General features: G+C 39.4%; 2 protein-coding genes across 4 annotated transcripts in view; one reads left to right on the top strand and one right to left on the bottom strand.

Moving 5' to 3' along the window:
- Nucleotides 1–377: 377 nt before the first annotated feature.
- Nucleotides 378–9591, bottom strand: LOC139152126 (uncharacterized). Of its 3 annotated transcripts, XR_011556569.1 has the most exons (4): nt 7379–7471; nt 5771–5999; nt 1284–4775; nt 378–738 (listed from the first exon to the last, which is right to left on the bottom strand). XR_011556569.1 is itself a non-coding variant. In XM_070725222.1 (3 exons), exons 1-3 carry the CDS (start codon nt 8940–8942, stop codon nt 3944–3946), a joined length of 1110 nt encoding a protein of 369 aa, XP_070581323.1. In that variant the 5' UTR covers nt 8943–9591; the 3' UTR covers nt 1036–3943. The 3 variants fall into 3 exon arrangements, 2 of the variants coding, with proteins under 2 accessions (XP_070581323.1, XP_070581331.1); XM_070725222.1 differs by lacking the exons at nt 378–738; nt 7379–7471 and adding an exon at nt 8894–9591 and having other exon boundaries at nt 1036–4775; XM_070725230.1 differs by lacking the exon at nt 378–738 and having other exon boundaries at nt 1036–4775.
- Nucleotides 9592–13378: 3787 nt separating this feature from the next.
- Nucleotides 13379–15427, top strand: part of LOC139152168 (two pore channel protein 2-like) — a 42794-nt gene continuing 40745 nt past the window's right edge. The window contains exon 1 of the mRNA XM_070725292.1: nt 13379–13634. Within this exon, the coding sequence (XP_070581393.1) occupies nt 13514–13634 (121 nt within the window). The 5' untranslated portion in view covers nt 13379–13513. The remainder of the gene's footprint in view (nt 13635–15427) is intronic.

Raw genomic sequence — 15427 nt, forward strand, 5'->3', positions numbered from 1 at the left:
GTCTACGGCAAATGCAAGCAAGTGTTAGCTAATGATCTGTGTACGCTACTAATCCGTGGACGTTGTCACCAGATTATTACCGAATTAACTTTGACAAAGTCAACAACAAACGCACCACTGAAAGGGTATAACAGTCCTCTGTTATATCCTTGCCGGTGCCTTCGTTGTTGACTTTGTCAAAATTACGGTGATAATCTGGTGACAGCGTCCACGGATTAGTAAGTTACTGTTCCTTGATTTGGCGCATTAGATAATAGACGCAACACAGTGACAAAACGTTGCATAAAATGATCAAAGGACAAATACATGACACAGTGATATAGAAAAGAAATCTTTGCAAAACCAGTGCTAACATAAGAACAAGACATCAAAAGGGTGGTAGTAGAAATATTTATTGGCAATATAATCATAGTCAACGTATTAAAATAAAATAAACAATAGCAACAAGAAACCTGTAATGAGACCAAGAAACCCCTACACCCCTCCCCACCCCTGGAGATGTGAACTGTCCCTATGCGAGGATCTTAAGCTGAATGCTTACGTGCATTTGTCACATTCTTATATTTACTACTTCGCAGTTTCTTAAAGTTGTCTACTTTGTTAGAGTACATATACAAACATATGAGGCTTCGATCTTTGAACCCTGACCCCTGCAGGGTAACCACTCAACATGAAGTTTTATGAAATCCGGTGATGTCCTTGATGATAATATCTGTCGAACTTACAGATACAACAACACTATTTGAAGATAGGAAACTTCCCGAAACTTTTATTGAAAAAACCCCAAAAGATACATAGCAAACTGTTTGGGCAATTGCAGGTGTTAAATTTTGGGATTTCAATGTGTTTATAACAACGTTCAGACCGTTTGAAAAAAAGACATCTAGTACAATAATTCTCCTCTCTCCTCTCCTCTCTCTCTCTCTCTCTCTCTCTCTCTCTCTCTCTCTCTCTCTCTCTCTCGTAGGGTAGAGTAACCATGCTCTCAGGGTTTTCTTCACTCATGTAAAAATCAAAATGTGACACATCACTCGTACATTTCGTCAGAGGTCTGTAATTTAATGTTCAACTCTGTACTCTACAAGAAGAGAGCGGTGAATAGTTACATTTCTTTATATAATCATCACAAAGTTGTTGACCAGAAAGCATTTTAAAATTTTAATCATGTTATGTTATGTTACAACGATGCGTATTCTGCCTGAATTTCGGTGGAAAGCGCGTCTACATATTTTGCAAACGACTGCTTGTGGTCAATGAAAAACACCAAATAGAGTATCGGATACGTGGAAAATGTTTTGTCATCCAAGGAATGAAAATGATCCATGGTATTCGAAGATATAAAACAAATAACGGTTGTGGGCGATTTGCCAAGTTCCTGGTCACATCAAATCTTGGTGAGCACGCCCTATACTGGCCACAACTGCAATCATTCACATATATAGAACTAAACGTAATATTATATCACAGTTTTGGTGCTTTCGATGTTATTTCAATTTTACTATGCTGTGTATCGAACTTACTTCTTGAAGGAACAAAATTTCCGGACAAATGTTGGTGTAGGTGCAGCGATGGCAAAGGTCCTACAAGTATAGTGTCAAAGCGACCTTATTCGTTTCACATCTGATGATCAGAGTGTAGGCGTACACATGACTATTAGTACGTGTGTGGTCTGTCATCAATGACCTCAATGTTGATGGGTACAATTAAACTTCCATCGTGTATAAGATTACTTGCACGTAAAATGAATAAAACGCTTTATTTAATTTGATGGGAAACGTTGAAGCGATTTGAGATATCGCGTATCTCAGGAAGGCCGGTGATACAGGTAATTTATGGCTAGAATCAAACAACAATCCTCAGTCGTGAAATTGTTTATCACCCTCAGCAAGGCAGAACCACTCGTTAAACTGTCACTCTTCATTTTGTAGCAATGGTTTCGTGCAAAATGATTGTCTTTTAGTACAGTCTATCATTGTACTCTGTGATCCAGTCTATGATATGAGACATCTCTCACAATTTTATGAGTGATGATGTTGAACTTGAACTTGTTTATTGAATACGGAACCTGACTTGGCCTCATCTTGAAGGCCTGACCGCTGCACAATTTGCACAGCGCTTTAAAGTAGATAACAAATGCAGACGAAAATTGTCGAAGTTTTTAACACATTTGTCCAAGCCTTCATTTCATTGTGAGTCTGTGCTTCTCAAGGTTTACATTCTTCTCATGGTTAAGTGTTCCTAGTTCACCGACGAAAATGTCTTTACGGTTTGTCCGTAAGGTAATCCTTCATTGCTTCTTGAGGTAATTGGGTTCAGCTTTTTTTCGTGGCATTTGTCAGAATTCGTTGCAGTTCTTTGTTTTCCAGCGAAAGTGAAACAATTAGATTTTGGAAAAGCAACTTTTATGAGAGAAAACATGGTGGAATTGTTACTGATGGCAATTGTCACATATGTAGTCTGGAGATGTGGAGGCGAAAAGTATTTTTTTGAAAAGGATCAACAACACTTACTCCAAATTACTTTGCTGCTATACAGTTTTCACAGAGCTAAAAATAGATAACAAATGTACACTGTAATATTTAAAGTTTTTAACATATTTGTCCAAGCCACCATTTCACTGTGAGTTTGTGCTTCTTGATAGAGGTGTAAATTCTTCTCATGGTTAATTTTATTGTTCTTATCACACACCAACGAAATGTCTGTACTTTAGTCCGTACGGTAAGTTTGCTTCTTGAAGTAATTTGGTTTCAGTTTCTTTTTCGTGGCGCTCGTAGAAGTTCGTTGCTGTTCTGTTTTTTTTTCCAGCGAAAGTGAAACAATTTGATTTGGGACAAACAACTTTTATAATAGAAAACATGGTTGCACTGTCACCAATGGCAATTTGGCAGAGGCGAAAAGTAATTTTTTGAGAAAGATCGACAAAGGTTATACTCTAATTACTTTGCTACTGCACAATTTTTACAAAACTAAAAAGTAGATAACGAATGTACAGTATATTTTAACCTATTTGTCTAAGCCTTCATTATGAGTTTTCGCTTCTTAAGGTGTATATTCTTCTCACGGGTAATTATTCTTATCACTCCTGCCCGGTACCCGACGAAATGTCTTTACGTTTATCCGTAAGTTAATCCTTTGCTTCTTTAGGTTAATTTGGTTCAATTCAGCTTCTTTTTCGTGACGCTTGGAGAAGTTCATTGCAGTTCTTTGTTTTCCAGCGAAAGGGAAACAATGCGATTTGGACAAACAGCGTTAACTTTTATGAGAAAAAATAAACATGATTGAAATGTCACCGAAATCGATACGTGATCGTAATGTCTGAAGTGATTTAGTAGTGGCGAAAAGTGACTTTCTGACAAAAATCAGTAAGGTTACACTGACTCGAATTTGCTGCTGTACAGTTTGCACAGAACTAAAAAATGATAAATGTACAATAGAAAAATTTGTCCATGCCTTCATTGTGAGTTTGTACTCAGTTCTTCAGTTGTACATTCTTCTCATGGTTAGTTGTTCTTATCACCAACGAAATGTCTTTACGTTTGTACGTAAGGTAATCCTTTGTTTCTTGAGGTAATTTTGGTTCAGTTTCTTTTTCGTAGTGCTCGTAGATCTGAAGTTCAAGTTCGTTGCAGTTACTGTGTTTTTTGTTGCTGTATTCAATCTTTGAACACCTTTCAGTAATTCTCTTTCAGCATGTGTCGTTGTCATGAAAATTTATCCGACGTAGCCACGATATTGTATAATTGGCCGCTCACACATTCACTCACAGACAGAACCGGGACCCACAATCTCATTGAGAGATACTCTGATGTATCAGATGCTGGGTCGTGACGCATAGCTAGCTGTAGTTCCGTTTTCAGTAAACAAGTTCAAGTTCTGCATCATCACTCATTAGTTCCAGCGTCTTCCTTATATTTCTCATCGAATTTCGACACATATCTACAAATCATAATTTGAACATTTTGCACGAATCACAAATTCGAAATCTTTGTCTAGATCTGTGTCCGTTTTCACGTCGGCATTGGTCAGGACTGGGACTCTCGATATCAAAGCGTGATTTTGCCACTTCTCCTCGTTGCAGCCGAGACTTGATGGGGCTTATTCCGTCTCGGCGACGCTTTACCGACGCTCTTTGTGTCTGACGACGCGGAGATTGGGGTGAGCATCTCACTTCACGCGCCTGGCGAGACTTGACCCGGCCGTCATCTTCTTGACGAGAATTGCCGGAGCGGGAGCTGTTCCGGCTTCTTATCAGTGATTCGGGGGTATAGGCGTGAACATCGGAGGGCTCATCGCTGTCGCTCTTACTAAGTTGATAGAAAATACTCTCTTTATTCTTGCAATGGCACCTCGACTTGTCAAGAAGGACTTCAGCCAGTTTTGGCGCCACCAGACATGTCGTAGAAACTTCAACCGTAGGAAAAGTATTTTTGTGATATTCCTCCATGAGACGTTTATTAGCCGTCTCCAAACAGGACATGCACGCCTTCGGGCCCAGTATCTCACAGTACTGTCCGTATACTTTGCCCCTGTGAGGGCAGACTATATCCTTCATTACATAGGGATACATATTTGTATTTAAAACTATCTTGTCGTTTGTTCCGTCTCGAAAACAGTTAATTTCGGTCTTCAAGCCGCTCCTAGGCCTTTTGCCGTTACGTTCATTGAGCTGGTATCCGAAGCAGCTTTCGTAGTTGAGGGGAGGCAGCGGGGCCCACGTGACACGTTTCAAGCGTGTCCTCTCAGCGCTTGACGATTTCTTGTTGATCGGAGGGGACCTGAGAAATATAGATGCAAGCAATACTTAAAACCCTATTACCTTTATCAAATGGCATTTTTTTCGATACGATGGTCTGAAATTAAATGCAACTTATGTAAGAATGGTTACCTCTGAGTCAGTGGGACCACATGTACAGAACTTTTTCAAACATTGATGACGAACACACAACTTATATTTTAACAACAAAACTAATTTTCGAGTTGGGACTCAAATATGACCACCACAAATATACGCATAAGCGCCTGAATTTAATCAATTAACGTAGCTGTGATTTTACCAGGTCAAGATCCATACAAGGATCCTAAAGGTTTCAAATCAAGATGTTTTCATTGCACAAGGATTAAAATATCAAAATTCCATGAAATCTTTTTGAATTCGTTTCTAAGTAACAAAGTTGTCATAGTCTGGCACAAGTCTGGCACTTTACTGAATGGTGTCATATATAGGTTTTTGTCCAAAGCGCCCTCCACCTGTCACGTGTGAAAAAGAGTCCACTTTCCAATTCTGATTTTGTTACACATCCATGTGAGATCATGTTTATGAAAGTTCCACCAGGTAGGGGGAATTTTTTCTATATCAACTACAAAATATGTGATCATCTTCGTAAAGATCCTTGAATTCCATCTATTGTCCATGATTAATCGAATTTAGAAATGAGTACACCTTCTATTTTGCAAACTTGAAGACACATATACCAGTATTATATTAGTTATGAGTACTTTCCATAAAATATATTTTGCCTGTATCTTTCTTTCTGCCAATCCTCTCCTCTGTCTGTCTGTCTGTCCAACTGTGTCTACCAGCTCCTATTTCTGTTTCCGCTTGTCTGTGGGTGTCCGTCTGTCTGTCTGTCTGTCTGTCTGTCTGACACCCAGGTCTGTCTATCTGCCAGTCTCCCCTTCCTCCCTCTCTCTCTCTCTCTCTCTCTCTCTCTCTCTCTCTCTCTCTCTCTCTCTCTCTCTCCTCTCTCTCTCTCTCTCTCTCCATACCTACCTCTGTTCCGTATAATTACTAGCCGCAGACGAGCCTCTCACTCTCACAGTATCGTAGGCGGTATTGACGTCGGGTGTGAGGTTGACTATGGTAGTAGCGAGGGAACTGGCCACTGACTCGACCTCCCAGCTTTCCATAACTGGCAATACCGATGTCACACGACGATTTGGAAAGGGGCTCTCTGGAAGTAGAGTCCGACGACCGGGCAATAAAACATTGGCCATGTGGTCTAAATAGAAAGAAATGAATTAAATATATAACAGATATCATGAATATATATACATAAAGCTTACATACACGCATTAACACATCCATACCTAGTATACAGATACGTACGTACGACATTATATACGCTTATTAACACATACTTACATAAATACATACATAGTACATCCATAGTACATACATACATACATACATACATACATACATACATACATACATACATACATACATACATACATACATACATACATACATACATACATACATACATACATACATACACTCACATACACACATACATACATACATACATACATACATACATACATACATACATACATACATACATACATACATACATACATACATACATACATACATACATACATACATACATACATACATACATACATACATACATACATACATACATACATACATACATACATACATACATACATACATACATACATACATACATACATACATACATACATACATACATACATACATACATACATACATACATACATACATACATACATACATACATACATACATACATACATACATACATACATACATACATACATACATACATACATACATACATAGTTACAATCAGGATTGGGAAACAATTCTGCCAGCATAGATTTCAACACTTACAGCCAATTTGAGTAACGCGACAAACAATTTTTATTAATCAGATGAAAGAAGAACAGGTGTCCTTCCAAGAAGACCGCAGGTTGCCTTGTTGTCTCTTAGACGCGAGAGTGAACATCCGCGGAATTGAACATCTTACACCGCAACGAGTTCTCCTCAGTAACTGAGCTTCGCGTTTACACCATTCTTTGGTTGTTAAATTGAATGTCATAAACAAGAAGTTTGGGCTTTTTAAATATCAGTTAAAGTAGGTTACACTGAGATGGACAATTGCCAACAAAAATATTTTCCTGTCATAGGCGTTGAGAAGGGACCGTCGTACGCGTATCAAATCAAAAGACGTAACTGAAATCATTCGGAAGTTAAAATTCTGACTTACAGATATAGTAGATAGCTAACGATTGTCACTTTGTAAATTCTTACGCAGGACAGGTGACGACAACAACATCATCTTCCTTGGATGTATCCCCGAACGTTTTTCGCAATTCTTGTCCAATTTTCACGTAGCGGGGTTACCTCGTGTTGCACGGTGACTCAGGGCAGGAAAGTATAAGAGATGACGCCAAACGATGCACGTTTTCCCTCATTTCGATTTGCAATCAACTTATACGTAATTAATTGACAGATTGTACAGTTATTTTTCACTCAATGCGATGCAACTATTGACATTACTCGGTGACTAAAACACAATCAAATCCATTAGCGCTAATAACATCTCACCTCAATTTCCGTTGCCCTTTTCAGTCCACGGTACAAATTGCTATAGGTTTTCCCAACACCAATCTAAAGGACCTCGTCAACTCGGTCCAGTGCTGTCGGTTGTTAAGATTATATAACGTGGCGATAGCTCGCTATGTTCAATGGGTTTTGCGAAAATAGGGCACCAGTCGTATAATGCTTTTGTTGCTGAGAGGATTCTGACAAATCCGATTAGGACTTCCGTTATCAAATATCCTTGCATATGGAGAGTTACATCAGAATGACAGCGCGAAAACAGAAATTATGTGCGTAAAGGTATGGTCACCGAGCAATATAAGCAGATCTCGTCAAAAGCGCGCGTGATTCTGTCGCTATATGGTTTCTGCGTATCCTTCTCGTGGTTGCCATGGCCTTCATTTGTCTCCATGGTACCTTGATCCACGGACAGCCGTAGGGTCATTTGTTGGTCGTGAAAATGATGGAATGCTACCATGTGCAATGGAATCGAATAGCAGATGGAACATTGTAAGGCCATTTGTGATTGGAGTGTGCACCTTGGAACGTGCTACCTCGACAATACCAACGACTACCGGGCAATAAAACTGAAATGGATGTATGCGGCCGAGAAGTGACCCCGCAAAAAGTCATAAGTGTAAATGGCAACGTAAAGAAAAGCGCCATCATTTTTTTTATTTCACTCTATTTATGATATCATGCAATTTCAAATCAGATGTCATTCAAGTTTGACGTCCAGAGGTTTAGGATTACTGCCAGCGGACAACTTTTCATAGCAAACTTTCAGAGAACGTCTTTCCTTAAACTTGTAATATGTACTACGTGCCTGAACAGACTGTCGCGTTCGATTTGTGTGTTTGACATTACAGAACAGGTTGCCAAAGATTTAGTTTTTAGAGGTATGTTGCATGAATTGGCGTGATTTATTAGCGACCAAACAAACTATATGTAAGCCACAGTGCATTTGACGTGCTCTAAACACGCCCGTCGTACCATTGTGTGGTGTATTGGAAGGGCATTAATGGATGACGTCATGAGATCAGCCTTTGATCCGTGGTATACAAGAACATTTATTGACCGGGTGTAAAAACCGATGATAGCATAGGTAATTGATTTCAGAGTTTAATTGGTAGAGTTAATCGCAGAGCAAAGCGAAAGTCAACATTCTGTTTACGTGAGTTTGTTTTTGCAACAAAGTTAAACTAAGTGGATACTGGTTGATAACACCCCTTTAACATTTAACGATGATTTCAAAAGTCGTTTCAGGTTGTGAAGCTAAGTGTATGTGCGTGATACAATTGTTGTTAATGTTGTAAGATATATAGTTGTAGCAAAACACACGGTACTGTGCATCAGGTGTTACCATGGTGATTATGATTTGATTTGGTGATTACAATCATTGATAACGCCCGATTGAATTCAGTGGAATACTGTCGTTTCTTTGGTTTGCGGAGGAATTCATTTTTAATGGAAGGCGACGCAATGATAAAATGATGAAAGACACGCTGTTTTGCTACTTACCCTTCATGTTACAGTCTCGACGTCTGGTCGGCGGGAAACGAGTTACCATATAACTTTGACGGCTGTATCTTGATGTTAGCGACCTCTGTGGTTTATTCGCGACTTCATTGTTACTCCTTAGAAGGGTAAAAATGTCTAGACAGCGTGCACAACAACCATAGCATTCTGGGAGAAAAACAATTATTCGTCTTTTGCAGGATTTTAACCAGTCGTTTGGAAACCAAGCCGACAGATCTTGGCGTTAAAACCACAACAATCACCTGGCAGGCCGGTTTAGGATAGCTTCACCGATAAGTGCATTTGTAAACGTGGTGGCGGATATATTGCAAACACAGTATTTGTTACAATACGTCTGTGGTCAGTAGCAGTCCTAGCGTAACGTGCTTTCCTATACCGAGCAGACTATCAAGCGACACGGTAGTTACTTTACAAATCACAGTTTCCGTTCTGCTTCGCTGAATCGTATCAGTAATCCAACAGGTGGCGAGTGTGTTCAAACTCTCAGTTCACAACCACAGAATCACTTACGTAACATCAGTTTATATCCAACGCCAGTGCAGCATGCCTGGGATGGCTGTGTTTGTATGATCGTGCGATCAAATAATCGATCGACAGTCAAGTTAATTGTCGTTAGGCCATAACTTCTCTTTAAACGTTGGTTAATAGGTACTAACCTTCGTTCAGTCAATAACATTCTCTCGTGGCTTTACAATTAGTGAGTGCGCATGCGCCAGCATCTGAACGAATTTTGAAATGATATATTAGCAATACCTTGGTTTTCATACATTGAGTACGGTGTGATGTAAATTCTTGGTTTTGCGTTATTACATATTCAATGTTTAATTATAGTGTTAATGAAATTCAGTTACATCCACAGAACTTTGGTTAAAGAATCCAATAGGAACACTCTACTTACAAATGTGTGACTATGCACATATATGCATTGTCTATGGTAAGGCAGCATGACCCAAAGATAAACTGCAAAATGTACATATGAGAGAGAGAGAGAGAGAGAGAGAGAGAGAGAGAGAGAGAGAGAGAGAGAGAGAGAGAGAGAGAGAGAGAGAGAGAGAGAGAGAATAATGTTACAAGGATGAATTTTTGGTGCTTCATTGGGGAAATTATGGTGAATTAGTGTCAGGGCTTTTCTGTAGTGTGCGGAGTTACATGCTGACCTGCACTTTATGGGTAGATGGCTGCTGTGCTTTGTTTCCCTGTTGGATTCGAAACAGTGAAAATGCATTTGGCGGTGTCTTGTGTGTTAGGCTTGTGCAAAACACCACTGAGGGCGCTCTGTTCATTTATAGGCTCACCGCAGCCTGCACAGCAGCTTTGCTAGTCACACGAGAATTAGATCACTACCTCACAAGCTAACGTTAGCTGACGCGGATTTAAAACCCGTCGACCGTATTTGAGCCACTTCATGTCATTGAGTATCATTAACCAGGGAAACGCTAGTATGTTAGAACATTAGAAAAACTGATTGCAGTTCATAAATCATAGAGAGCTTTGTGCAAACATTAAACAATTGTATAACAGTCGGTTGAAGCTGTGAAAATTTACAAAGGCAGTAGGAAAAGATAGAGTTTTATTTTTTTTGAAAAATGATTGTTCATAATATTGGTAACGGATTGCTATCTCCATAGTAACGTGGTTCACTGCTGGTGTTTCACTCATGCCAATGGTGTTAATATCTTCGATTCCTCATATGTATAGACATTAAGGTAGTTTGTGCCTCGATTGTGAAAGACTTCAACTTTTGATCGAACTTTCCTCAATGAAAGTTTCAAACATTCTCTCATCAAATCACGAATAAAAAATAAGGGGTCACCGTGCAAATGTTAATACTAGAGAAACCAATTACTTGACATTTACCCGGATATTTGAAAGTCAAATTAGCCGCAATGTCTGTATTAACTCCTTGGAGAAAATACAATTTCCACTTTTTTAAAACCAAGAGGTGAATATTTTTCTTACCACTTAAGTTTTAGAATGACCCCCAACAAGTGGTTGAAAAACTTGAGAGTCCGAATAGCAGTCCCAGAGGCGCATTCTACCTTAATTGTAAAGCATATATGGTAGACTTGGTTCAAGACAAAACAAAACAAAATCTTTTGCAATATTTTCTTTTGTGTCTCTCCTATTTCATGCAAACTTATTTGAAAATCGGCGGCGCAGGTCAGGTTTTCCAAGCGACCGAACGCTTTACCTTTGATCTGCGCAGTAGTGAATTACTTTCCGGGTGAAAGTCCTCTGTATGCATCCACTCCACTCACATGTTTTATATGAAAACAGAACACAAATCATCGCATTCACCCCTGGCCACTCAAAAATTTATAAATCACAAGCTTTAAACAAGTCTAAGTATATGGTTACAATACATTTGCATATTTGCGACTGAATTTTAGTCTTGACAGGACAGTTTATCCGAATTAACATATTTTTAGGAGAAAGATAAAACAGTGTCCCTTTGCGAACAAGACAATGAAAATAGTTTATAAAAAAGAGAAAGTCCGACGGCGACTTTTTATTTCAAATATAGGTAAATCTAAGGTTATTCATTTCCATCGGACAATTTTCACAATGACCTCTGGTTTTCTTTCTTTATTTTGGAAAAAAAATTGTCTTTCAAATTTGAGACGCTTTATACTACCTTATTAAAATTGGAGTGAACTATAAAATCTTGGAAGGGGTTCATCAGAACACCGCCTTGCTATTTTTTGACCTCCAAATTTTGACACCTTTTCCCGGACTTTGACTCTCAGACTTTTCGCTTTGAATAATTATTCAACGCTTTCTCGGCCGCTGTTGTCATTTCAGTATATAATACTTCACAAGCGAAAGCACCAAGTCTGCAAATCGGTATTATTTTTTTATTTTTGCTCTGAAGATATTTCTATTTGATGACAACCCTGCCGCGAGGTCTGGCCACCCTTCCGGCAAGATCCGATGGTCCAAACTACAGGGTCTACAGCAGGAATGTGTTTCAAGGTTGCCTCGGAGCTGAGGTGATGGTGATATAACTTCTCACTTTTCAATGGCGATTAAACGCACCGTAACGGAAATAAGCAGGGACGACAAAGTCAAAAATGGTATGACTCTCTCGTTGAAACAGGCGGAAACGCACTCTAGCAACCCTGAGCAACCCCTCTAGTGACCTTCCTCGCCAAATACCGGTATATAATAGTCGGTCATTCTTACCAACCGAGTTGCTGGCACGACCGTGACATGCAGTTGGACTAGTTATTTCAAGTTGTACACGAAAGGTCGTATGCGGTGCGTACACCACCTGTCTGTTGAATTTGATGATCGTTTGAAGGATTAAGCTTTACCGATGGCGGCAACCACTGGGAGCTGTGTCTTACTGTTGAACAGCGACGAAGAAGGGCAGCTCCAAAATGAGGTATTATTTTTCTGTTGATGTAAACTTCAGTCTATTGTCTCGAGGGCAGTTTTTCAGAGGGTCATGGCATGCAAGCTAATGCATTGAACAATGTTCATTACGGGAAGGCTCCATTAACTAAAGGAATACCCTACTTCCCCAGAGGATCAATTTCACAGACCTGCCTTTCCTACAATGGCACCAGCTGGATAAGATAAACATAACAATGGAACATTCACACCTTGGGGATTAAAAGTCTTCTGTTTGTCACCCGAGTTGCTCAGGCAAGGACTCGGGTTTCAGGTACCATGCAAGTTAATGCAGTCGTCTCCCAATGTGAAGCCGGTGAGCAAATCAAATTTCCGTTCACGATGTCATTTTTCTGAACATTCGACATTGGATTTTTCTCCTCAAATTCAATGCATGGTATGAGGGCCATAATGTCAATTTTTGACACGATGACACGCCGGGGCCGAAATTTTCTCCATAATGATTATAAGAAGAGAATTGTTAAAAATTTCTTTGAGAAAAGTTGCAACAAAAGCAGAACAGTTGAAAACCTTTGAGTTTTGCTTTAGTATTTATTTTCTTACCAGTCAGATAGATAATAAGTGGAAAACCCCACCTTTAAAAATCCTATTGATATTTAGGGATTGAGAAATGTGCCTCTCTGACACAGAAACTATCAATACAGTGAAACGCGAAACGTATGTCTGCAACTTCCTAGCTGTGGGTCCGTAGCTGTGGTGTTTTCAGACGGGATTCCTGCCTTTTACGGGCTGGTTTTGACTTTTACGTGGCGGGGTTAAAATCGTAAAGTCAAAACCAGCCCGTAAAAGGCAGGAATCCCGTCTGAAAACACCACAGCTATAGACCCACAGCTAGCAATTTCCCAGTTGACATATTATGATATTCGGTCTAGAATCCCGCCCGCGTGCTTCAGATCGATAGTAGGACAAGTGTAATGGTACAATGAGAGAGAGAGAGAGAGAGAGAGAGAGAGAGAATTATTCTGATGATGATGCAGATGATGGTCTCGCATGTGTGTCGTAAAGGTCTTACGTTTTATTACATACGCCCTCAGTGGCAGTGTGGAGAAACTCTTGGCCACTTTACTTCCGCCATTTGAGTTTGAAGTTCGAAGTCCAAGTCACAAGACAGCCAGCTGACTTTATCTGACGTACATTCAGTTGTCAACTATTCTCCATATTTTCTGACTGTTATGTTAGCTTCGAAAAATGAGTATCAACGACTCAGAAACGGACCCGATGCTTTCTGGAACGCCATACACTATCTACGACGGCGACGTGACGACACCGTCCATTCAGCACAGTCGATGGGACCGAGAAAATGATATTGGTAAGAAGATATTTAATAATCGCAATCATACCAATCCATAATCCAATAACACTAGGTCAAAATTTGTAAGACAATAGTTGTAAACATAGACACAAAACAGCACAGAACAGACGGTAAATAGACGGTACAAACAAAGTCAAATTCATGAAAGAAAGATATATGGACCTCTGGCCAAAGACCAAGAAGTGATGTCAGGTGTTTCGAAAATAGTAAGCGCATCCTGCCCCACATGTGGCACCCGCCATATATCAATCTGTAAGTCAGATAGGTAGTGGTCACTAACTAAGGCCCAATGTCACCGATGCCATCAGTGATCATTTGTCGAAGAGAGATATTGTATTTATCTATCAGCTTGCGATACCTGCCAAAAAGCGTTTGAATGTAGAGACAAGTCTTGCTCTGGTGTAACCTTGATTTAACAGTTGAAAGAAGATATTTAATATTTGTTTTCGGGGAATGTAGACAGTGTTTTGGTACACAGTGTTGTGCACTGGCAACTAGCATAGAGACACGAGAAGTTGATGTGTGTGAAACTGGCTCTTGACTGAAAGTGACTTCCTTCGTTTGAACACCGTCTCCGTGTGGAGCTACTCTGATTTGGTCACCGTAATGTAAAATACTCAGCTTCTGTGTGCGACAAATGGGTACATCTGCTACGCTAATTGCATAATATCAAAGTCTGCGTGAAGGTCTGTGTAATCACAGTCCCTCTATGATTGACGGACCATGGTGTAATTGATAATGGCTATGCCTAAAACCACAGGCCCCACGCCAGCATCTTATCACCCGGCAACCTATTCCGAGAATATGAGCATTCGTGATTCACATCCTTAAAAGTCAAGGGCAAATTTATGGTGAATTTCACGATCAATTCTTACCCAGTGGCTCTGCCGTATTCAGCGCCACACTTATATCTTTATGGTTTATAAAAGGGGGTGGGGATTTTTGTTCAGAGACAGTGCGACGCTTACTGATTCCCTAGAACATCTTTGTAATTGACTAATTCACAGCTCAGTCATAACAATTTGACCTTAAATGACCTTTATGTATTACCAACATGTAGTCTTTGTCAAACTTGACTGTCATTCAATTTATATATATGTCAGCAAAAGCATCAATATTCACATGTAGGAGTTACCCAGTAAAGCTGGCCAGGGAGTTGATGTCACATGACAGTTTCAAAATCTAGGTGTGACACCTGTCAGGTAAACCATACAGGTTCACTGAGAGAGCGATTTACTTTTTCACTCTTGATTAAATCATGATCTTTGAAGTATGAGGGAGGAAATAAATCTTTAATATTCAGTCTTTTTGCAATTGTTCAGGGATATAGAAAATACCGGTAGCTGGCAGCTGGCAAAAACAATGGGCTGTCAGTTAAAATTTGCCAGCTGTGAAAATTTATAAAAAAATTAGGACATTTTGCACAAACCTTATGTGCAGATATACCACTTGTAACCCCCTGTACTTTAATTTTTGCCGCCTGTAACCAAATTTTTCTACATTCCTGTGTTTTTGTAATGTAGGAACATATTTGGAAACCCTGATATCATTTCTAATGTCCCCTCAATACCATGTGCTTTGATATACCAATACAATAGAGAACGCTTGTAACATTACAGGGAAACTCTTTTAAAGTTTATCTGTGTAGCATGGCACCTTTAAAATGTTACGTGTGTGTTTTAAAGTTTCAGTTTATGTATTGACATACACAGACTAGTATGTGTGTCTTTATTTGTAGATTGATGGATAAATATGTAATTACATTAAAGTATATAAAAATTGTAAATTTC

The sequence above is a fragment of the Ptychodera flava genome, chromosome 2, assembly GCF_041260155.1.
Source record: "Ptychodera flava strain L36383 chromosome 2, AS_Pfla_20210202, whole genome shotgun sequence".
NCBI classification, from domain to species: domain Eukaryota; kingdom Metazoa; phylum Hemichordata; class Enteropneusta; family Ptychoderidae; genus Ptychodera; species Ptychodera flava.